Below are 25969 nucleotides of genomic sequence, written 5' to 3' on the forward strand. Positions count from 1 at the left end.
TGAATCCAAAGGTTACTCTTGGAGTACGGTTAGGATTCCTAGGATATTGTCTTTTCTACAAGAAGGTTTAGAAAAGGGTTTATCTGCTAGTTCTTTAAAGGGACAGATCTCAGCTCTGTCCATTCTGTTACACAAACGTCTGTCAGAAGTTCCTGACGTCCAGGCTTTTTGTCAGGCTTTGGCCAGGATTAAGCCTGTGTTTAAAACTGTTGCTCCACCATGGAGTTTAAACCTTGTTCTTAATGTTTTACAGGGCGTTCCGTTTGAACCCCTTCATTCCATTGATATAAAGTTGTTATCGTGGAAAGTTCTATTTTTAATGGCTATTTCCTCGGCTCGAAGAGTCTCTGAATTATCAGCCTTACATTGTGATTCTCCTTATTTGATTTTTCATTCGGATAAGGTAGTCCTGCGTACTAAACCTGGGTTCTTACCTAAGGTAGTTACTAACAGGAATATCAATCAAGAGATTGTTGTTCCTTCTTTATGCCCAAATCCTTCTTCAAAGAAGGAACGTCTACTGCACAACCTGGATGTAGTCCGTGCTCTAAAATTTTACTTACAGGCAACTAAGGAATTTCGACAAACGTCTTCTCTGTTTGTCATTTACTCTGGGCAGAGGAGAGGTCAAAAAGCTTCCGCTACCTCTCTTTCTTTTTGGCTTCGTAGCATAATTCGTTTAGCTTATGAGACTGCTGGACAGCAGCCTCCTGAAAGAATTACAGCTCATTCTACTAGAGCTGTGGCTTCCACTTGGGCCTTCAAGAATGAGGCCTCTGTTGAACAGATTTGCAAGGCTGCAACTTGGTCTTCGCTTCATACTTTTTCCAAATTTTACAAATTTGACACTTTTGCTTCATCAGAGGCTATTTTTGGGAGAAAGGTTCTTCAGGCAGTGGTTCCTTCTGTATAAAGAGCCTGCCTATCCCTCCCGTCATCCGTGTACTTTTGCTTTGGTATTGGTATCCCAGAAGTAATGATGACCCGTGGACTGATCACACTTAACAGAAGAAAACATAATTTATGCTTACCTGATAAATTCCTTTCTTCTGTAGTGTGATCAGTCCACGGCCCGCCCTGTTTTTAAGGCAGGTACATATTTTTTAATTTATACTCCAGTCACCACTTCACCCTTGGCTTTTCCTTTCTCGTTGGTCCTTGGTCGAATGACTGGGAGTGACGTAGAGGGGAGGAGCTATATGCAGCTCTGCTGGGTGAATCCTCTTGCACTTCCTGTTGGGGAGGAGTAATATCCCAGAAGTAATGATGACCCGTGGACTGATCACACTACAGAAGAAAGGAATTTATCAGGTAAGCATAAATTATGTTTTTTCAGTAACATGACCCCTTTAAAGGGAACAGAAAGTGTACAGTTGATGTATCTACTGAGCGGCTTATTATTGCAACATTTTATAAATTAAGTAAAAACTTTATTTATAATTAATGAACATGGCATAATTTGTAATCTCATTTTTAAACTTTTCCAGATTGCATTTTTTAACCTCCCAATGACTGCCTACATGTGTTGGTGTCTGCTACTCCGATGCAAGGGCCACACCTTCTGTTCTCACCTGCGACACAGCAGGAAAATTGTGTGTCTGCCAATCCATTTCTTCATGTTTCTTCTCCTGGGTTGGCAAGTCTACTCCTGCATCTTCCTCCTTATGACCTATGGAACCTTATCCGTTCTTCTCTCACCAATGAAGTTATGGCTATCTCTGGCTACGCTGGTCATAGCCAGGAAAGTGTGGAAATTCAATTCGCCTGAATTAAAAGCTTACATCACAGAATTAAAAAACTGTCAGCGCTCATGACATAAATGGATTTACATTCAAGAAAAAGCTGAAGCTATGAAATTGAATGTCAACAAGACCAGTATTTCACTGAATATTTATAGACTTCAGATGTCTTTTAAATATACAGGAAAAACCGATTCATCAAATTATTTTGTTCAACCTATTTACAATTATTTTTATAATGGTTATTATCCATTGTGTTGAATATAATTTTGTAGTTTCTAGAAGTTGTTGAAAGAACATTTATAATTATACATTTTTTATTAATAGAAAATAAAACCACATTTTGTTTTGCTGGTTGGAGAAAACGCACAGCATTGATAACCTGATCATAGACAGTTTGATTTAGATATTTTTTGTTTTCTCCCCTGTCCTGTAAAGTGAATGCAGCTTCTTCAGACTCCTCATAAAGTGTAAAAGGTCACTTTCCACCGTGTTCTTCTGTCTTTGTTTTTCTGTGTCTTTAAATAGCATTATTTTTTTCCTACATTTTCATTTATTATTCCCCCGCTTCCAAGCTCTACATTTTGGATTCAGACTCCCCTATCATTTGGCTGCTCATACTATTGCTTTTTGTTTTTGTGTTTTGCACCTTTTGCTATGTGGAAGCTTTAAAGGGGCACTTTGGTTCTGATTGCAGTTAAATACATTATAGCTTAGTGCAGGGCTTGACAAATTTGTTTAAAAATCTAGTAGCCAGCCTATAAATTTAGGAGCCAGCAGCTTCTGGTCATTCTTGATCATCCTTATGAGATATATATATATATATATATATATATAACACATTGCTAGCCGCTTGACCCCCCCCCCCCAATCTGTCTGCCATGTTACTGACAGCTTTGTCTAGCATTACACATGAATAAAATAAAATCATAAACTCCCATCCCTCTCTTCCCCGTATCTCGTCATTGGTAAAGAGGCTTTACAGGAGGTATTAGAGAGAGGGCTTGGCCAAAGTTGCATGTGCATTTCACAGCTGCCAGGCCTCAAAGGATCCACCTGCACCAGGCTAAATTTTTGTTTGTGCTGGTGTTGGCTGCCAGGGAGAATTGAGGGCATTAATGGCTATCTTGGGGGAGCTATATCAGGATACTAATTTTAAGGTGCCAGTGGCTCCCTGGTGCTTGAGTTTGTCAAACCCTGGCTTAGTGTGTTCCTTGCAGGTTTCCACTAGGTACTTCCCTTGATGTTTTGTTGTGGGTGCTTCATACTGTAGTTTCTGTATCATAATAGAGCTTAATTGTGTCTGTGATGTGATGCACTTTAAATATTTGGTTACGGAATAGATCATTAATACCTATCTCTATAGTTTTCATTTTTTGTTTTCTCTCTCTGAAGTGATCAGTTACAAAGACTGAGCAAAATCCTAATTAAAGGGACACGAAACACAACATTTTTCTTTTGTGATTCAGATAGAGAATACAATTTTAAACAACTTTCCAATTTACTTCCTCTATCTCATTTGCTTCATTCTCTTGGTATCCTTTGTTGAAGAAACAGCAATGCACATGGCTGAGCAAATAACATGAGGTATATGTGTGTGTGTGTGTGTGTGTATATATATATATATATATATATATATATATATATATATATATATATATATATATATATATATATATATATATATACATATATATATATATATACACACATACAGCCACCGGTCAGCAGCCCCTGAGCCCTACCTTGTTAGGTTTTTCAACAAAGGATATCACAAAAACGAAACATATTAGATAAAAGAAGTAAATTGCAAAGTGGTTTACAATTACATGCGCTCTCTCCAAATCATGAAAGTAAAAATTTGGGTTTCATATCCCTTTTAATTAATGCAAATATACTGTGAACCTAAATCCATACTGCATTATTCATTCTAAAATATTGAGTAAAAACGTATGTAGTTTGTGACGTGTGAGATTACACTTTACCTAAAGATACATAAGTGAACTATACGATCCTCTAGATTGTAAGCTCTTCAGAGCAGGGCCGTCTTACTCTTATATCTATTACATGTTCATGTATCCAACATTGCAGAATATTGTGGCAGTTTAGAAATTATATTATTATAGTGAATGGGTTTTTTTAAATGCCAAGGAGTGCACTTTTTTATTCAATTAGAAGCAATTTAGCTATTTGCAATACAAAAAAATCTTCTTTGAAAAATATAGGTGAGTGGAGCGGAGTGTGCATGAGGCCTAAAGCTTAGCCTTAAAGGGACAGTCTACTCCAGAATGTTTAAAAAGATAGATAATCCCTTTTTTACACATTCCCAAGTTTTGCATAAGCAACACTGTTATATTTATACCCTTTTTACCTCTGTGATTACCTTGTTTCTAAGCCTCTGCAGACTGCCCCCTTATCTCAGGTCTTTTGACAGACATGCAGTTTACCCAATTAGTGTAGGCTCTTAAATAACTCCACGGGAGTGACACACATGAACTAAAAGTGTCTGTCAAAATGCACTGAGATAAGAGGCAGTTCGACTGCTTAGAAATAAGCATATGAGCCTAGGTTTAGCTTTCCACAAAGAACACCAAGAGAGCAAAGCAAATTTGATGATAAAAGTAAATTGGAAACTTATTTAAAATTGCATGCCCTATCTGAATCATGAAAGTTTAATTTTGACTAGACTGTCCCTTTAAGCATGTGCACAAGAAAAAAATATCACAAAAGATGTGAAAACTTTTCAAATATTGTTTTTCAGAAATAACCATATTGCAAAATTGCTTTAATGGAATTTGAAATACAGTTATGAATTTTAAATTCAATGCGTTTATAGTCTTCCCCCCCAATTCTTGTCGGTTATATAAAATGTGATACTCTGCATGGTTTCAAAAGAGGAGGATTTTGTTGCTATTTAACAAAGTAATAAATAAACTAAGATTAAGTGGGACTTCTGGGTTAGTCTTTAAAATACTAATTTGTTGCAAGCGACTATTTGAATAAGATCACTGAACCTCATTTTAATTTCCTTCTAGAGATTTATCTGTAGTACAGACTAAAAAATACTACAGAATACGAAGTTAAAGGAATATAAAACTGTCTGTTTCATTGTTGAAATAAAAAAGCACTAAGCAGTGGGTTATACCTAATAGAAATAATTGCAATATGTATTATAATTTTAAAATGATTAAACCTTATATTTTTTTCACTTCATTTGTGCAGGGTCCATTAATTCCTGTCAAAGCTCCACAATGGGGCTGGGGTCTCTACAAGATAAGTATAAGACAAAAACAGGTATTGGCGCACATCCAAACACATAAGACCACTTATTTTTACACATATTTTTTAAATGCTGCAAAAAATTGCCTGCTTAATATTTTTTAAATAAAGTTGGGATCTTAGTCACACAATATGGCCACATTCTGCTCAGCCAGTCACCACTTACAAGGTGTCCCAAAATAAACTGGTCCTAACACTATAAAGTTTAGCCTTACTGGGCTGAATCATTTGATTCTAATATACCAAAATAGAATTCCAACACTGCAGTACTATGCCTCAAATCAAGACTGCACAGAATGAGACTCCCTGGCTTTATATATATACAGTATATATATATATATATATATATATATATATATATATATATATATATATATATATATATATATATATATATATATATATATATATATTTCTCTTGTTAAGTGTATCCAGTCCACGGATCATCCATTACTTATGGAATATATTCTCCTTCCCAACAGGAAGCTGCAAGAGTCCACCCACAGCAAAGCTGCTATATAGCTCCTCCCCTAACTGCCATATTCAGTCATTCTCTTGCAAGCCTCAACATAGATAGGAGGTCGTGAGAGTCTGTGGTGCTTTCTACTTAGTTTATTCTTCAATCAAAAGTTTGTTATTTTTAAATGGCACCGGAGTGTGCTGTTTATCTCAGGCAGTATTTGGAAGAAGAATCTGCCTGCGTTTTTCTATGATCTTAGCAGACGTAACTAAGATCCATTTGCTGTTCTCACACATTCTGAGGAGTGAGGTACTTCAGAGGGGGAATGGCGTGCAGGTTTTCCTGCAGATAAGGTATGTGCAGTAAAATATTTTTCTAGGAATGGAATTGACTAAGAAAATACTGCTGATACCGAAGTAATGTAAGTAAAGCCTTAAATGCAGCGATAGCGACTGGTATCAGGCTTATTAATAGAGATACATACTCTTATAAAAATGTGTTTTAAAACGTTTGCTGGCATGTTTAATCGTTTTTTAACGTACATTGGTGATAACACTGTAATGTTGGTATAGCCTTAAATGCAGTAAAAGCGACTGGTATCAGGCTTATTAATAGAGATACATACTCTTGTAAAAATGTGTTTTAAAACGTTTGCTGGCATGTTTAATCGTTTTTTAACATATGTTTGGTGATAAAACTTATTGGGGCCTAAGTTTTTTCCACATGGCTGGCTTAAATTTTGCATAGAAACAGTTAACTGAAGCTTCCCACTGTTGGCTGTGGCAGTTTGTTGTGTCTGTTTTTAAAAACGTCTATGTCGTTTTTTTTTTTATCTGTTTTTTGCATTAAGGGGTTAATCATCCATTTGCAAGTGGGTGCAATGCTCTGTTACCTTATTACATGTACTGTAAAAATTTCGTTTGTTTTACTGCCTTTTTTTTCCCACTGTTTTTCAAATTTTGACAAAATTTGTTTCTCTTAAGGGCACAGTAACGTTTTATATATTTGCTTGTTAACTTGATTTAAAGTGTTTTCCAAGCTTACTAGTCTCATTATTAGTCTGTTCTAACATGTCTAACATAGAGGAAGCTCTGTGTTCATTATGTTTTAAAGCCATGGTGGAACCCCATCTTAGAATGTGTACCAGATGTACTGATTTCATGTTAAACAATAAAGATCATTTTTTGTCTTTAAAAACATTATCACCAGAGGATTCTGTCGTGGGGGTAGTTATGCCGACAAACTCTCCCCACGTGTCAGACCTTTTGACTCCCGCTTTAGGGACTCACGCTCAAATGGCGCCAAGTACATCAAGGGCACCCATAGCGTTTCTTTTACCAGGGGATTCTGTCGAGGGGAAAGTTATGCCGACTAACTCTCCCCACGTGTCAGACCCTTCGACTCCCGCTTCAGGGACTCACGCTCAAATGGCGCCAAGTACATCAAGGGCGCCCATAGCGTTTATTTTACAAGACATGGCAAAGGTGGTGAATAATATTCTGGCAGCAGTATTAGTCAGACTACCTGAAATTAAAGGAAAGCAGTTAGCTCTGGGGGTAGATACAGAGCATACAGACGCTTTAAGAACCATGTATGATACTACCTCACAATATGCTTAGTCTGTGGGTGATTTTTTTTTACTCAGGGAAGATGATTTAACCTGATTCTGATATTTCTACATTTAAAATTTATGCTTGAGAACCTCCACTTGTTGCTCAGGGAGGCTTTGGCTGCTCTGAATGAATGTGTACAATCGCAGGGCCAGAGAAATTGTGTAGACTGGATAAATAATATGCAGTGCCGGTGTGTACTGATGTTTTTCCAATACCTAAAGAGGTTTACTAAATTTTTTTTTAATAAGGAATGGGATAGACCAGGTGTGCCGTTCTCTTCCCCTCCTATTTTTTAGAAGAATGTTTTCTAATAGTTACCACCACACGGGACTTCTGGCAGACAGTTCCTAAGGTGGAGAGAAGAGTTTCTACTCTAGCTAAGCGTACCACTACCTCTGACGAGGACAGTTGTGCTTTTTAGATCCAATGGATAAAAAATGTTTATTCAACAGGGTTTTATCCTGCAGCCCTTGCATACATTGCTTCTGTCACTGCTGCTGCGTAGTTCTGGGTTGAGTCTCTTGATGAGGCTTTACAGTTAAGCGACTCCATTGGATGAATATATTTGACAAGCTTATGCTAGCCAATTCCTTTGTTTTCTGATGCCTTGTTCATTTGACTAGACTAACGGCTAAGAATTCTGTTTTTTACTATACTGGCGCGCAGAGCGCTATGGCTTATATCATGGTCAGCTGTTGTGACTCGGGCCTGGTTTGAAGGAGATTATTGCTTATATCACTGGAGGAAAAGGTCATGCCCTTCCTCAGGATAGGTCCAAATCAAGGGCCAAAAAAAAAAAAAAAAGTCTAATTTTCGTGCCTTTTAAAAACTTCAGGGCAGGTGTGGCATCCTCTTCCTCTAAGGCAAAACAAGAGGGAATTTTTGCTCAGTCCAAGGCGGTCTGGAGACAATCGGACCTGGAACAAAGATAAGCAGGCCAAGGAGCCTGCTGCTGCCTCTAAGGCAACATGAAGGAACGGACCCCTATCCGGTAACGGATCCTATAGGGGGCAGACTTTCATTCTTCGCCCAGGCGTGGGCAAGAGATGCCCAGGATCCCTAGGCATTGGAATTTATATCCCAGAGATATCTTCTGGATTTCAAAGATTCCCCCCCAAAAAAAGGGGAGATTTCGCCTTTCACAATTATCTGCAAACCAGATAAAGAAGGAGGCATTCTTACATTGTGTACGAGATCCATCCAGTTCCAAGAGAGGAACAGGGACAGAGTTTTTACTCAAATCTGTTTGTGGTTCCCAAGGAGAGGGAACCTTCAGACCTATTTTGAATCTAAAGATCTTAAACAAATTCCTCAGAATTCCGTCATTTAAGATGGAAACTATTCGTACCATCTTAACTATGATCCAGGAGAGTCAATAGGGGACTACAATGGATTTGAAGGATGCTTATCCTCACATCGTGATGCATAAAGATCACCATCGTTTTTCAGTTTTGCCTTTCTAGACAGGCATTACCAGTTTGTAGCTCTTTCCTTTGGGATATCTACAGCCCCAAGAATCTTTATGGAGGTTCTGGGGTCGCTTTGACGGTCCTTAGACCGCGGAGCATAGAAGTGGCCCCTTATTTAGACGACATCCTGATACAGGCGTCAAACATCCAAATTGCCCAGTCTCATACGGACGTAGTACTGGCATTTCTGAGATCACATGGGTGGAAAGTGAACAAGGAAAGAGTTCTCTATCCCCAATCTCAAGGGTTTCCCTCCTAGGGACTCTGATAGATTCTGTAGAAATGAAAATTTACCTGACGGAGTCCAGGTTGTCAAAGTTTCTAAATTTCTGCCGTGTTTTTTTTTCATCCCATCCGCGCCCTTCGGTGGCTCAGTACATGAATGAAATCGGCTTAATGGTAGCGGCAAGGGACATAGTACCGTTTGCACGTCTACATTTCAGACTGCTGCAACTATGCATGCTCAGTCAGAGGAACGGGGATTACACAGATTTGTCCCCCTGTTAAACCTGGACCAAGAGACCAGAGATTCTCTTCTCTGGTGACTATGTCGGGTCCATCTGTCCAAGGGTATGACCTTCCGCAGGTCAGATGGGACAATTGTTACAATAGATGCCAGCCTTTTAGGTTGGGATGCAGTCTGGAACTCCCTGAAGGCTCAGGGATAGTGGACTTAGGAGGAGACCCTCCTTCTAATAAATATTCTGGAAGTGGGAGTGATATTCCATGCTCTTCAGACTTGGCCTCAGTTAGCAACTCTGAGGTACATCATACTCAGTCGGACAATATACACGACTGTTGCTTACATCAGCCATCAAGGGGGAACAGAAGTTCCCTAGCGATGTTAGAAGTCTTACAATAATTCACTGGACAGAGACTCACTCTTGTCTATCAGCTATCCATATCCCAGGTGTTGAGAACTGGGAGGTGGATTTTCTAAGTCGTCAGACTTTTCTTCCGGGGGAGTGGGATTTCCTCCGGAGGTCAAGACCAAGCAGGAGAGGGCTTTGGTGTTTTTGACAGCGCCTGCGTAGCCACGCAGGACCTGGTATGCAGATCTGGTGGACATGTCATCCTTTCCATCACGGTCTCTGCTTCTGAGACAGGTCCCTCTACCTCAGGGTCCTTTCAACCATCTAAATAGAATCAATCTGAGATGGACTGCCTGGAGACTGAACGCTTGATGTTATCAAAGCATGGCTTCTCCGAGTCAGTCATTGATACCTTAATACAGACATGAAAGCCTGTCTCTAGGAAAATTGAACATAGATATGGTGTAAATATCTGATTGTTCTGAATCCAAGGGTTACTCATGGAGTAAAGTCTGGATTCCCAGGATATTATCTTTTCTCCAAGATGTTTTTGAGAAAAGGGTTGTCAGCTAATTCCTTAAAAGGGGACAGATTTTTACTCTGTCTATTTTTTTGCACAAGCGTCTGGCAGGTATTCTAGACGTTCAGGCATTTGGTCAGGCTTTGGTTAGATCCAAGCCTGTGTTTAAAACTGTTGCTCCGCCATGGAGCTTAAACCTGATTCTTAAGGTTCTTCAAGAAGTTCCGTTTGAACCTTTTTTGTTCCATAGATATCAATCTTTATCTTGGAAAGTTCCTTTTGGGTAGCTAATTCCTCGACTCGTAGAGTCTCCAAGTTATCTGTGTTACAATGTGATTCTCCTTATCTGGTCCTTCGTACGGATAAGGTAGTCCTGCGTACCAACCTGGGTTCTACTAGAGCTGTGGTTTTCACTTGGGCCTTTTTTAAATGTGGCTTTTGTTGAACAGATTTACAAGACGGAGTCTTGGTCTGCGCTTCATACTTTTCAAATTTAACAAATTTGATACCTTGCTTCTTCGGAGGCTATTTTTGGAAGAAAGGGTTTTTTACAGGCAGTGGTAACTTCCGTTTAAGTACCTGCCACTTAACAAGAGAAAACATAATTTATGCTTACCTGATAAATTTATTTCTCTTGTAGTGTATCCAGTCCACGGCCCGCCCTGTCACTTTAAGGCAGGTAATTTTTTTCATTTGAACTACAGTCACCACTGCACCCTATGGTTTTTCCTTTCTCTGCATGTTTTTGGTCGAATGACTGAATATGGCAGTTAGGGGAGGAGCTATATAGCAGCTTTGCTGTGGGTGGACTCTTGCAGCTTCCTGTTGGGAAGGAGAATATATTCCATAAGTAATGGATGATCCGTGGACTGGATACACTACAAGAGAAATAAATTTATCAGGTAAGCATAAATTATGTTATATATATATATATATATATATATATATCTCAATTACATAGTCTGGAACACTCCTGAGCAGGGTGGTGTGCTTTAACCAAAGGAATTTGGTCAGTCTCCCTTACATTTAAGAAATACAAGGGGGTTTGGTTAAGCACATCTAACAAAAACATTTTATATATTCGCACACATATTGTGGGAGTGCTGCCAAAATGACCAAATATGTGTGCTAATATATAAAATGTTTTTGTTATGTGTGCTTAACCAAACCCCCTTGTTGTGTGTCTACAAGATGTCATAAAACTTCTAGAGTAACATGAGCTGGCTTACCGTTCAGTAAATGCTAGAGAAACAGGAAGTCAGTGTCTTGGCCATGCTCAGAAGACACCGAATGCAACTTAAATTCTCAGCATACAGTATATGGTCCCTTATGAAACTATAGACAGTGGAGAATTTTGCAAGAAAAGAAAGTTGTTTGCGGTTTTTAACACAATCTTATTCTTTTAATGTCTACTTTGATTTAACTTTATTTTTACTATAGGTGCACTGTTTTATACCCCTTTTAATTATCCATGATACAAAATATACTGTAGATTAAATGTAATCTGAATAACATTAATGGGACACGTTACTCACAATAGGCATCACTTGCAAGTGATACAGGATATATGGAAAAATCTGACAAGGAAAATATCATGTGAGTATCTCTAAGTAAAACGGAAGATATCTAAGTGCCCCCAGTAGCCATTTCCCATTGTAGACTGACTTTAACATGGTCCTGGGAATAGGGAGGGACCATGCATCTGTGTACATCAATTTTACTTTTCTCCTTAGTTCAAAGAAGTTCACTCTTAAATCTTAAAAAGATAATGGGGAAATCCTACACACTGCACTGATGATGTTGATTAGCTGCTGTTTTTTTTTTTTCAACATTCATATAAAAGGAAGATGAGCTAATAAATGGTAACTGCTCACAGTTGTTACTCTGATGAGCTGATCTTGGTTTACGCTGAAGAACATGTCTCTTCTTTTTTCCTTTACAATAATAATTATTAATAATATTTCTAGCTGATTTTTACTTCAGAAAACTCCTTAATTACCTTTTAATCAGTTATGAAATGTTGAACAAGTATTTAAATATGTAGCTTCTATATCATATAGAATCTATGAATTTCTGCATGTTTGTTTACAAATGTATTGGTTTTAAACAAATGACTTTTAAATATTCCGACAGTGGGTTAAGTAAATAAAATTCCTGTTCTTAAATTATTTATTTTTTAAACAAAATAAAAATTATGTGATTTTAAAACCTGTTTTGGTTTCCATTATTTGTAATTGTTGTTTTAGTAATAATGTTATGGATGCAAACATCAGATGTTTAGTTGCCTGCATATCATTAATGTGTTTTTAAAATGCTTTTGTCACAAGCCGTGATTACTGCTAAAACTTGGTGAGAACAAGCTAGTTAGCAATTTTAATGGTCCAATCATATTCCTGCTTTTTCTGAGTTGAGTGCTGAGTATATTGGATGGCTAGACTTTAGTAAGGTGTCTCTAGGAGCCATCATTGCTAATACCTTGATGAATACTCTTCACAAACCTATAATGAAATGGATGAGAATATTAATATATGAATCCTTCATATCAACTGTTTTTATGAAATGCAGTAGATGTAAGACTAAAAATAACTGATAGGAAATCCATCTTGACTTAAGGAACCTTCTCATATTTGTTTACTGGTACAGGACTCATGACCTTGTGGCCAAATGTATGTGGACACCTGACCATCAACCTATATGTGCTTGTTGGACATTTCATTACAAAACCATGGACATTAATATGGAGTTTCCCGGAATACTTTCTACAAGATTTGTTAGTGTCTGTGGGAATTTGTGCCCATTCAGCCTAATGCGCTCGCAATCGGCGTTCAAATTCATCCCAAAGGTGTTCAATAAATTGAGGTCAGGGCTCTGTGCAGGCCACTCAAGGTCCTCATCACCAAACTCATCAAGCCATATATTTTAGGACCTTGTTTTGTGCACAAGGGCATAGTCATCCTGGAACAGGAATGTCTTTTCCTAATTTGTTGTCACAGAGATGGAAGCACCCAATCGTCTAAAATGTCTTTATTTACTGTAGCGTTAAGATAACCCTTCATTGAAACTATATGGGCCAGACCATTATCCCTCCTCCACCAAAATTTTACAGTAGGCACTATGCATTCTGGAAGATAGCATTCTTCGGGCATCTGCCGCACCTAGATTTCTTTCATACAGGTGCACAATCCATTAATCCTGGTAATTACTATTCTCTATCACTAGGAGGAGGCAAAGATTCCCAAACTCCAAGAGCCGTCTGTTTTTACTTCGCCTCCGCTTGAGGTGGTTGAAGAATTAAGATGTGCATTCGATTCTTGAGAGAGAGAGAGAGAGAGAGAGAGGGGATTTCAGTCTGTATTGAGGTCCAGCTTCCACTCAGAGTACAGTGCTTGTCAGAGAGATGTTTATGGGGTATGGTTTGTGATATTCTTTTCACCTCATGGGAAATTTTTCATAAACTTCTATAATTGGTCGCAGGGGCTTGTCTTTTGCCTCCCTTTATGGATCTAAAATATACTTTTATTCCATAATCTCTGCTGATACGTTTCAGTACTGGTTTGGCTGTCTGCTGCTTGTTTTTTGGTGGACGAGTGTCTATTGGTAAGTATCGGTTATTAACATTTAGACACTTTCTATAGCTATGTTTTGGGCACTTTTTAAGTCCATATATATATATATATATATATATTTATATTTTTATATATATATATATATATATATATTTATATTTTTATATATATATATATATATATATATTTATATTTTTATATATATATATATATATATATATTTATATTTTTATATATATATATATATATATATATTTTTATATATATATATATATATATATATATATATTTTTATATATATATATATATATATATATTTATATTTTTATATATATATATATATATATATATTTATATTTTTATATATATATATATATATATATATTTATATTTTTATATATATATATATATATATATATTTATATTTTTATATATATATATATATATATATTTATATTTTTATATATATATATATATATATATTTATATTTTTATATATATATATATATATATATTTATATTTTTATATATATATATATATATATATATATATATATATATATATATATATATATATTTATATTTTTATATATATATATATATTTTTTATCCATAGCATTTATCCTAAATGAAGAATAAAACGCTGCACTCACCGGTCTTCATGAAAAAGTTAGAATTTTAATCTCATCAATTCAGCATAATCAAAATACAAGAATCCCCAAACGTTTCGGTACCAAACTGGCACCTTTTTCAATGGGTAGTAAACCTGTGTCCCAATGTTCTCTGAATATATATATATATATATATATATATATATATAAAACACATAGAAACACCCAGCACTCAAGATAAAATCACAACTGGAAAGGTTAGTTACTGCATGTGGCCAAATGGGAAAAGCTCAGGCAGCACGTCAAGGTCCTTTCCACTGCCTGAGTCCCTAACACAGCCACACCAAGCAAGCTCACAAAGTCAAACAAACTGAGAACAAAGGAGGGGTGCACAGGTGGATGTAATCACCCAGAGAAATACAAAATACGAAAGGGAACTGCACTCCAAGACTGGACCAGGTACACATCCAGTGACTCGGCAACATCCCAGCCCTGGGTGCTAAATAGCACTCCAAAAAAGCTGTGATGTCACCAGAGCCCCACAGGCAGTTAACCCCAGTCCGGAATGGGTGCAAGAAACAAGGGGGATTACAAATAAAAAGTAATACAACACATAGAAACACCCAGCACTCACCAGCTAGCTCACAGCTAAGATAAAATCACAACTGGAAAGGTTAGTTACCGCATCTGGCCAAATGGGAAAAGCTCAGGCACCACGTCAAGGTCCTTTCCACTGCCTGAGTCCCTAACACAGCCACACCATGCGAGCTCACAAAGCCAAACAAACTGAGAACAAAGGAGGGGTGCACTAGCTGTGAGCTAGCTGGTGAGTGCTGGGTGTTTCTATGTGTTGTATTACTTTTTTTTATAATCCCCCTTGTTTCTTGCACCCATTCCGGACTGGGGTTAACTGCCTGTGGCTCTGGTGACATCACAGCTTTTTTGGAATGCTATTTAGCACCCAGGGCTGGGATGTTGCTGAGTCAGTGGATGTGTACCTGGTCCGGTCTTGGAGTGCAGTTCCCTTTCGTGTTTTATATATTTTTTTATATATATATATATATTTTGCTAATATATATGGCCCTCGAACAGATTCCTTTACATTATTCCCCTTGCTGTTTTGCGCACGTCATCTTTTTTGGCGTGATAAGTTTAAATTTTGCACGTCAGGATTGTGCACGTCTGGTTAGCTCACGTTCCTTGCAATAGTTTAGATTCTGTTTTTAAGACTGTTGTTAATCTCCCTGAGGTTTTTTCTATTCCTGATGCTGTCTCTGACATGATTACTAGGTACAAAAACAAAAAACAAAAAGAGGGGTCCCGGATCCAAAGTAAAAACGTCAAAATTAACTTAAGTCATCCAAACATTAAAACGAAGAAACACACAAACAGACTTAACAACAGGACAAGGGTAGGCAGACAGGTCCTACTGTTTCGGCTATAAAGCTGTAATCATAGACACTAAAAGTCTGGGCAATCTCCACTCTTTAAAAAGGGAATGCTAAAATGTAATTGGTTAATGTGTATACACACCCCATAAACTTAACCCTTTACATACCACTTGATTTTAAACTCACAATTACAGATTACAAGACATAGTAGCTGATAAAGAACAACAAAGTAAAACAAGCAGATGGACATTGATGTCAATAGTCACACATTATAATTCATACATACTTGGGTACATGCATTTATTTTAATTTTTAAAACTACAAACAAACGTGTGCTTAAAAGAGGAAAAAAAATACTTTTAATAGTGCTACAACTAAGAAGGATCAGCCAAAAAAAGATATATATATATATATATATAAATAGATATAGACCGAACAGGAAGTATGCAGCAATTTATCTCTAATGATTCATAACATCAAATTTGGAGTTAAATCCCATAGGGATATCCAGTATACCTCCTGTTTAGATAAAAGTCTATCTCTATCACCCCCACAAATGGGAGTTTTAATTATTTCTATAGCTCTCTATCTAAAAGTTCTAACATCCTTAGCCATGAGTCCATGAGCTAGTGACGTATGGGATTATACATTTTTACCAGGAGGGGGCAAAGTTTACCAAACCTCAGATGTCTATAAATACACCTCCCACCTCACTCATACCTCAGTTTTACAAACTTTGCCTCCTTAGGAGGTGGTGAAGCAAGTTGTGCTTGATTTCTTCTGTGAAAGGCACTTCTAAGCATATTGAAGCCCAGTTCCTCTCTAAGTGCAGTGTTTTTCTGATGGATGTGAAGGGAGTATTGCCTGATGATACCATGTTTTCGCCCTATGGGAAATCTATTCATAAGGCTCTCTGTAAATCGGTCGCAGGGATTCATCTGCTGCCTCGCTTTACTGCTCAACAATATACTCTTGTACCATTACCTCTGTTGATATGCTTCAGTACTGGTTTGGCTGTCTGCTATATGTAGATGGGTGTCTTACACTGTAAGTATATATTTTTATTATATAAGACACTCTTAGCTATGGATTGGGCACTTTTTAACTAAAGTTGTTATATATTGTTTGTATACATGCCTTGAGTCAGTAATTCAGTGCTCTTTTTTAGCGACTTTATTTGTGGCTAAATGTTTGTCAAGGTTGGTAGAGTCTGTGAAATATACAGGTTTTTTTTGGATATAGTAATTTATTTAAAAATTAGGATGCTAAGTATTATGTTAGTCTCATAGAATGTTGATAATCACAATTTATGCAGCTTATAATAGAAGTATCCATTAGGCTTTATTTAGGTACATTTTGTTTTTTTGTATATACAGTCAAAATTCTTACCTGCTTTTTAGAGTGATAGGTGTATTAGAAATCCACTACAGCTTTGCATGTCGCGCATTTGATGATGCTATTTATGTCATAGGGTGACGTGTCATAATTTTGTGCAATTTTTTTGTCGCCAAAAAATTCCTGGGCAAAAAAATTAAATTTTCCCGCCAAAAATGTTATTATATGCACCGCCCCCAGCTCATTCAGTGTTTTCAGAAAACATCTAGAGAGCTTTCATGCAGCATTTTATGAATCAGTTTTCTTTTTTTTATAAATTTTCGCTCTGTTTCCCATTCTCTCAAGCCTGTTACATATATCATATATAGGAGCATGGATATAAATTTGCAGAATTAATTTATTTTTTTCAAATTTAGTTTTTTTGCAATTATGTCTCAAACTGAACCTGCCTCTGATGTTACCATAGGATTTCAGCTGCATGAACATGTATTTACCAAAGCTAAGTATGTTTGTTGTAATAAAGCTGATCTAAATTATTCAGCTCAATTATGTGGCTCTTGTTTTGACAAATTGTTAAATATATCTATAAGTACAAATACACCCACTGTTATTCCATTTTAGTCTGTACATAGCATTACTGCAGAAATGTAAGATTTTATTGCTGCCGCTATAGAGAAGGCAATGACTGCCTTCAAATAAATGTAAAAAGGTTTTTGCAACATTTTCCTAAACTTAGTGAATTAAGTTCTGACCTTCAGCATACTGATGTATCCTCTACTTATGGGGTCTTGTCTGATTCAGAGAATGCCACGTCAGAGACTGATATAGACAAATCTTTTTTTATTTAAGTTAGAATATATTCGTTCTCTCTTAAAGGAAGTTTTGTTTACTTTGGGTATTGAGGAGTCTAAACCTCCTGATGATAAAGCTAGTAATTGTCTAAATATTTAAGACTACTGTTATTACTCCTGAAGTATTTCCTATTCCTGACGCTATCTCTAATGTGATTGCTAAAGAATGGTCTAAGCCTGGTACCTCTTTTAACCCTTCTTCTAGGTTTAAGAAATTGTATCCTTTAGCCAAGGATCCTTTAGATAGGAAGCTTGCATCTAATCCAAGAAGGGCATATTTGCATACTGGCTATATTCTTAGACCTGTTATATCTATGGCTGATGTTGCTGTTGCTTCTACTTTTTGGTTGGACAGTTTAGCACAGCAGTTGTATTCAGATTCTGAATTATCTAACATTTATTGTTTTACTTCAACATGCAAATCATTTTATTTGGGATGCTATATTTGATGTTAGGAAGATCAATGTCAAACCCATGTCTTTAGCCATTCTAACTAGAAGAGCTTTATGGCTTAAATCTTGGAATGCTGACATGGTGTATAAAACTAGATTATCTCTCTCTCTTTTCAAGGTAAAAATCAATTGGATTCTATTATCTCCACTGTTACTGGGGGTAAGGGACATCTAAGGGTAAATTTAAAGCTAGCAATCGTTTTCGTTCCTTTCGTCAGAATAGAGAACAGAAAACCACTCCTTTCCCTAAGGCCTCTGGCTCTAACTGGAGACCATCTCCGAATTGGAATAAATCCAAGCCTTATAAGAAACCAAATCCTGCCCCTAAACCTACATGAAGGTGCGGCCCTCAAGCCTGCTTACCAACCTGCTTAAATATTTTCAGCTCTGGGAGTGATCTCAAAGATCATAATGGAACAATTATTTTTTCTTCTTTGTTTATAAAGCGCCAACAGATTCCGCAGCGCTGCCCATGGGTACAAGGATAACAGTACAATGGAGAAACAATACGACAAAAATTTTACAGAAAAAAAACAGGGGGAATTGAGGGCCCTATTCCCGTGGGAACTTACAATCTAGATGGGTAGGATGGGAAACAGGAGGTGGGGACTGCAAAGGTGAGAATGATATTAGTGAGGAGATAGAGGGCAGCTGTTAGTTAAGTGAAGTTAGTATGTTAATAAGTCGGGTGATAAGGTTCCCTGAACAGAAAGGTCTTTAGGGAACGTTTAAAGGAGGAGAGGTTAGGGGCAAGTCTGACAGCACGAGGAAGTGCGTTCCAGAGGGTTGGTGCCGCCCGAGAGAAGTCCTGTAGTCTAGCATGAGAGGAGGTGATGGTAGAGGATGCAAGAAGCAGGTCATTGTTGGATCTTAGGGGGCGGGCAGGAGTGTATTTGTTGATAAGTGAGGACAGGTAGGGTGGGGCAGCATTGGTGAGGGCTTTGTAGGTCAGGGTGAGAATTTTGAATTTAACTCTGTTGTGAATGGGGAGCCAGTGAAGGGACTCACAGAGAGGTGCAGCAGAAACAGAGCGTCAAGAGAGGTGGATTAGTCTGGCAGATGCATTAAGGATGGATTGGAGGGAAGAGAGGCGGGAGAGAGGGAGGCCAGTTAGTAAGTTGTTACAGTAGTCAAGTCGGGAAATTACCAGGGAGTGGATTAGCTGTTTAGTAGTTTCAGCACTTAGAAACGGACGAATTTTGGAGATATTGCGTAGGTGGTTGCGGCAGGATGAAGAGAGCAATTGGATGTGGGAAATGAAGGACAGATTTGAGTCAAGCGTGACTCCAAGGCAGCGGACTTGAGGTGATGGGGAGATAGTGGAGCCTCCAGCAGTGATGGAAAAATTAGAAACTGGAGTAGAGTTAGAGGGGGGAATTAGAAGTAGTTCGGTCTTGGACATGTTTATACTTAGGTGGTGAGAGGCCATCCAGGAGGAAATGCCAGATAAGCCGTCGCTGATGTGAGAATTGACAGAAGGAGAGAGTGCAGGGGTGGAAAGGTAGATCTGGGTATCGTCAGCATAGAGATGATAGCTAAAGCATAGCTGTTGATAAGTTTACCCAGTTAAGAAGTGTAAATAGAGAAGAGTAGAGGACCCAGGACAGAGCCTTGAGGTACTCCAACAGACAGAGGCAAAAGAGAGGAGGAGTCACCAACAGAAGAGACGGAGAAGAATCTGTTAGAGAGATGAGTAAATCCAGGAGCAGTGTCACAGACCCCAAGAGAGCTGAGAGTCTGTAGGAGAAGGGGATGGTCAACAGTGTCAAAAGCAGCAGAGAGGTCCAGTAAGATGAGTATAGAGTAGTAGCCTTTGTTTTTAGCAGAAAGGAGATTGTTAGTAACCTTGGTGAGGGCAGTCTAAGTTGAGTGTTGGGGACGGAAGCCAGATTGCAGGGGGTCGAGCAATGAGTTGGAGGACAGGAAATGGGTTAGGCGATTGAAAACTAGTTTTTCAAGTAATTTTGAAGCTAGCGGGAGCAGTGATATGGGGGCGGTAGTTTGCAGGGGAGTTAGGGTCAAGGGAGGGTTTTTTGAGGATGGGGGTGACCTTTGCATGTTTGAAGGAGGCATGGAATGAGCCGGTAGAAAGGGATAGGTTGAATATGTGAGTAAGAGCCGGAGTGAGGGTGGGAGACAGAGGGGGAATTAGATGTGAAGGAATAGGGTCAAGTGGGCAGGTAGTGAGGTGAGAGGAAGACAAAAGGGAAGCCACTTCGCTCTCAGTGGTTGGGAGGAGGGTGCAGAGAATGGCAGAGGGGGTGACTGGGAGTGAAGTTGGGAGATTGCAGGTTTGTGTTGGGATGTTTCTTCGGATGGCAAGTGTTTTATTGAAAAAATAGTGAGCACTGAATGCAGATGAGGGGGGTGGTGCAGGTGGGTAGAGGAGAGAGTTGAAGATGGAGAAGAGTCTTTTAGGGTTTGAAGAGTGAGTTGATATAAGAGAAGAGAAGTATATTTGCTTAGCTAAGCGAAGGGCAGAGGTGTAAGAGTAAAGAGTGAACTTATAGTGCAGGAAATCGGTTTCAGAGCGGGATTTCCTCCAGGCACGTTCAGCAGTGCGTGAGCATTTTTGTAGGTAGCGTATTTGTTGGGAGTGCCAGGGCTGGAGCTGCCGACGTGGGGCTTTGCGAAGTTGGGGCGGAGCAAGAGTGTCAAGTGCAGCGGAGAGAGTATCATTATAGTGGGTTATAGCAAAGTCAGGGCAGGATATCGTGGGAGAGGTGTATAGGAATAAGGTTGGGGAGGGGTCCACAGTGTGCAGATTTCTACTGGTGCGGGGGCAAGAGGGGGAATTAGGTTTAGCATCTATATTGGGATTAAAGGTGAGCAGATGGTGGTCAGAGATGGGAAATGGTCGACAGGCAACATCAGAGAGAGAGAGCAGAGATAGGAGAATACCAGATCAATAGTGTCCTTCACGGTGGGTAGGGAATAGGGTGGATTGTGAGAGGCCGAAGGAGTTAGTGAGTGAGAGAAGTTTAGAGGCAGCAGGGGCAGATGGGTTGTCAATAGGGATGTTGAAGTCCCCCAGAATTAGGGTAGGTGTATTTGTAGAGAGAAAGTGAGGAAGCCAGGCAGCAAAGTTGTCAAGGAATTGGGAGTTTGGTCCAGGGGGGCGATAGATAACTGCCACTCTGAGAGACAGGGGGGAGAACAGGCGGATGCAGTGGACTTCAAAGGAAGAAAAGGAGAGAGATGGAAATGGAGATAGGTACTGATAGGAGCAGGAGGGGGAGAGTAAGATGCCAACACCGCCACCATGTCTCTCACCTGGTCTAGGTGTATGGCTAAAGTGAAGACCACCATGAGTGAGAGCAGCAATGGAAGCAGTGTCAGAGGAAGACAGCCAGGTTTCAGTAATTGCTAAAAGGTTAAAAGCGTTGGAAACAAACAGGTCGTGAACAGTTGTAAGTTTGTTGCAGACAGAGCGAGCATTCCAGAGGGCACAAGAAAAGAGAGGGGATAGGTGCTGTGGGTTAATGGAGATGAGATTGTTGGTATTGTGTGACCTCGAATGTTTGCTGTGGGAGACGGAGCGAGAGTGTAAAAGTGTGGTAATTGCTGCAGGGCCAGGGTTAGGAGAGACATAACCAGCAGCAAGCAGTAGTAGCAGTGAGAGTGACAGAAGGTGAGAGTGAGATTTGTAGGAGCGCATATGACTAGACACAGGAGAGTTAGAGGGGGAAGTGTTTCTAAGGAAACAGAGTAGTTTATGAGAGGACAGCATAGGGGATGAGAGAAGGGAGGGTGAGATATGGATAGTGTGGGGGTTGTTGTTATAGGGACATGCAGTGATTTTTAGGAGAAGGGCAGACAGAGAGAGCAGAAAAGACATGGAGAGCATTGTGTATGTGTATAGGTATTAAGTTTACCTGTTAGTTGGTCTGCTGTTTCAACCTCCAGTTTCTAACTCCAGTGATTAACTCCGCCACTTTTAATCAGAGAGCCACTTTAGACTCAGAGAGCAAAGGCTATGATAAAATGATTACAGGTAGACAAGATGGAGACAGGGCAAATGGTTACCAGAGATTCAAACAGGAATTAAAGGGACATTTAACAGCAGCCAGGTAAACAGAGGCAGAAGACATTACCTGTAGAGAGATGAGATGAAATAGCATTAGAAGCAGTGTGGATGTAGATGAACTCCAGTGATTAACTCCACCACTTTTAATCAAAGAGCCACTTTAGACTCAGAGAGCCAAGGCTCAAAATGAGCTTGTGACTTGCAAAATAAAGAAATGAGTGTGATGGAATAATTCTGTGCAGCTGATTAAAAGTAGTTGGGTTAGCCAGGAATTACACACTTGCAAATTAGAGGGGAGGGTGGCAGGATGCATTACAATTATACAAAGTATATGATAAAATGATTACAGGTAGACAAGATGGAGACAGGGCAAATGGTTACCAGAGATTCAAACAGGAATTAAAGGGACATTTAACAGCAACCAGGTAAACAGAGGCAGAAGACATTACCAGAGATTCAAACAGGAATTAAAGGGACATTTAACAGCAGCCAGGTAAACAGAGGCAGAAGACATTACCTGTAGAGAAATGAGATGAAATAGCATTAGAAGCAGTGTGGATGTAGATGAACTCCAGTGATTAACTCTGCCACTTTTAATCAAAGAGCCACTTTAGACTCAGAGAGCCAAGGCTCAAAATGAGCTTGTGACTTGCAAAATAAAGAAATGTTTTTCTGATAGCACCAGCATGGCCTCACAGGTTCTGTTATGCGGACCTTGTCCAAATGTCCAGTTGCCAACCTTGGTCACTTCCTCTAAGACCAGACCTTCTGTCTCATGGCCCGTTATTCTATCCGGAGCTCAAATCTCTAAATTTGAAGGCATGGAAATTGAACGCTTAGTCCTTAGTCATAGAGGTTTCTCTGACTCTGTGATAAACACTATGATACAGGCTTGTAAACCTGTTTCAAGGAAAATATATCACAAGGTTTGGAAAACCTATATTTCATGGTGTTCCACTCATGATTATTCTTGGCATTCTTTTAGAAGTCCTACTATTCTACAGTTTCTTCAAGATGGTTTGGATAAAGGTTTGTCTGCCAATACTTTGAAAGGACAAATCTCTGCTCTTTCTGTTTTATTTCACAGAAAGATTGCTAATCTTCCTGATGTTCACTGTATCAAACCTGTTAATTAATCTATCTCTCCTCCTTGGAGTCTAAATTTGGTATTAAATACTTTGCAGGCTCCTCCTTTTGAGCGTATGCATTCTTTGCACATTAAACTACTTTCTTTGAAAGTGTTATTTCTCTTGGCTATCTCTTTTGCTAGAAGAGTTTCTGAATTGTTTGCTCTCTCTTGCGAGTCTCCTTATCTGATTTTCCCTCAAGATAAAGCTGTTTTGCGGACTTAATTTAAACTTTTGCCTAAAGTTGTGAATTCTAGCAACATCAATAGGGAAATTATTGTTCCTTCCTGTGTCCTAATTCTAAGAATACTCTTGAAAGGTCTTTACATTCTTTGGATGAGGTAAGAGCTTTGAAATATTATGTTGAGGCTACTAAAGATTTCAGAAAGACTTCTAGTCTATTTGTTATTTTTTCTGGCACCAGAAAAGGTCAGAAAGCCTCTGTCATTTCTTTGGCATCTTGGTTAAAACTTCTAAATCACAAAGCTTATTTGGAGGCAGGGTAGTTTCCACCTCAGAGAATTACAGCTCATTCTACAAGATCATTTGCCACATCTTGGACTTTCAAGAATGAAGCTTCAGTTGATCAAATCTGCAAAGCAGCCACTTGGTCTTCTTTGCATATATTTACTAAATTTTACCATTTAGAAAGGTTCTTCAGGCAGCTGTCTCTGTTTGATTTTAGTGCCTATGATTTAATTTTTTTTAAATTTTTAAGAAAACGTAATCATTTTTTTGGATTTAATTTCTCAGAGGAAATAGCTATTTTTATTTTATCCCTCCCTCTCTAGTGACTCATGGACTTCCACATCTTGGGTATTATATCCCATACGTCACTCGCTCATGGACTCTTGCCACCTATATGAAAGAAAACCTAATTTATGTAAGAACTTACCTGATAAATTCATTTCTTTCATGGTGGCAAGAGTCCATGAGAACTACAATAGTAAAAAGAGAAGTGTCAGCGCTAATCCGCTAGGGTGAAAATGTGAATATGAATGTATATATACTAGAGATTAAAATTGAGTGGCAAATGCAGCTAATGAAGCAAATAATAAATTGTGTGTACAAAATGGACTAAGTGTATCTAGAAAGAACAAATACAGATCACTAACAAAATGTGAGGAATGATAAATCAATACTGGTAAAGAAATAACTATACAGTGATAAATATGTGAGACACGGCTATATAATAAACACAGTTTATTACACAAATATGAAAATAAAAACAATTATAAAACAAGGGACGTCTCTCCAAATAAGCTAAATGATAATGGCCAATTGGCTAACAGCTAAAATCACTGGGGGAAAAGTTTGTAGGATAAATGATCAGAAGAAAATATATCTCATTAGTAGGCAATAAGTAAAAGTACCTTGTGTGGATAGAAGAATGGTAAAAACAACACTCCTGAGTGTCCCTTGGTTTATTCAAGGGCAAACGTTGCGATGCGGATTTGAGATGCTTTCCCTTTGGGAGATGTAAGTGGCGTGATGATAATAGCAATGTTGCTTGTCGTTCGTAGTGCGGCTTTAATCAGCCTTTCAAGTGGATTCAGTTATAATTTTAGCAGGGATCGACTGGCGTGTAATACTCACAGGAGCAGCTAACATCTGCTTTTCCCAGCTGAATCTGAGTAACAGCTCTGTGAATCTGCCGTTAAGTGTTTGGAGTAAAAAGGGTAAAAGTGAAGATGGTAGCAAATACCTCAGTTTGAAGTTGTGAGTAAAGATGATTACCACTAGTAGTGGCTCCAAGTGGCTTAAACAAACAAGCCTGATGTCCAGAAACAGAGTTGGATATAGTGTCCGTTTTTGTCCTTATACACCTCCCTTCGTTCAATTTTTCAATTTTTTGGTAGGTGTATTTGGGGACAAGAAATCAAAACAGCAAAGCAGATAGTGGTCCTGGTCAACGTGTTTCGCCTACGTTAGGGGCTTTATCAAGACTTATCTTATTTTATCTGTTAGCCAATTGGCCATTATCATTTAGCTTATTTGGGGAGATGTCCCCTGTTTTATAATTGTTTTTATTTTCATATTTGTGTAATAAACTGTGTTTATTATATAGCCGTGTCTCACATATTTATCACTGTATAGTTATTTCTTTACCAGTATTGATTTATCATTCCTCACATTTTGTTAGTGATCTGTATTTGTTCTTTCTAGATACACTTAGTCCATTTTGTACACACATTTTATTATTTGCTTAATTAGCTGCATTTGCCACTCAATTTTAATCTCTAGTATATATACATTCATATTCACATTTTCACCCTAGCGGATTAGCGCTGACACTTCTCTTTTTACTATTGTAGTTGTACATTTATTTATCCTGGAGGGGATATTTTAGTGTTAGCTGGGTCCCTTATTGTCCAGGGCGCTCTTTCTCTGTCGGTTAACGTTAAGAGTCCATGAGACCCACCCAATTTTTTGGGGTTATGGATTTTTTTATATAAAGCACTTTATCCTGTTCCTCGTTTTTATGCTTTTACTCTTTTTACACCTCACTAACTTGGCTATATGTTACACTGAGGTATGAGTGAGGTGGGAGGTGTATTTATAGGCACTTGAGGTTTTGGAAACTTTGTCCCCTCCTGGTGGGAATGTATATCCAATACGTCACTAGCTCATGGACTCTTACCACCATGAAATAAATGAATTTATCAGGCAAGTTCTTACATAAATTATGTTTGAGTATACACACCTAAAACCCTTGT

The 25969-nt window shown here is 38.4% G+C and overlaps 1 protein-coding gene across 1 annotated transcript in view; it reads left to right on the plus strand.

Annotated features, from left to right (window-relative positions):
- Positions 1-3395, plus strand: part of TMEM62 (transmembrane protein 62) — a 154496-nt gene extending 151101 nt beyond the window's left edge. The window contains exon 14 of the mRNA XM_053697803.1: positions 1488-3395. Coding sequence (XP_053553778.1) covers positions 1488-1814 — 327 coding nt within the window. The 3' untranslated portion in view covers positions 1815-3395. The remainder of the gene's footprint in view (positions 1-1487) is intronic.
- The last annotated feature ends 22574 nt before the right edge of the window (positions 3396-25969 follow it).

This window comes from Bombina bombina, chromosome 1 (genome assembly GCF_027579735.1).
Source record: "Bombina bombina isolate aBomBom1 chromosome 1, aBomBom1.pri, whole genome shotgun sequence".
NCBI classification, from domain to species: domain Eukaryota; kingdom Metazoa; phylum Chordata; class Amphibia; order Anura; family Bombinatoridae; genus Bombina; species Bombina bombina.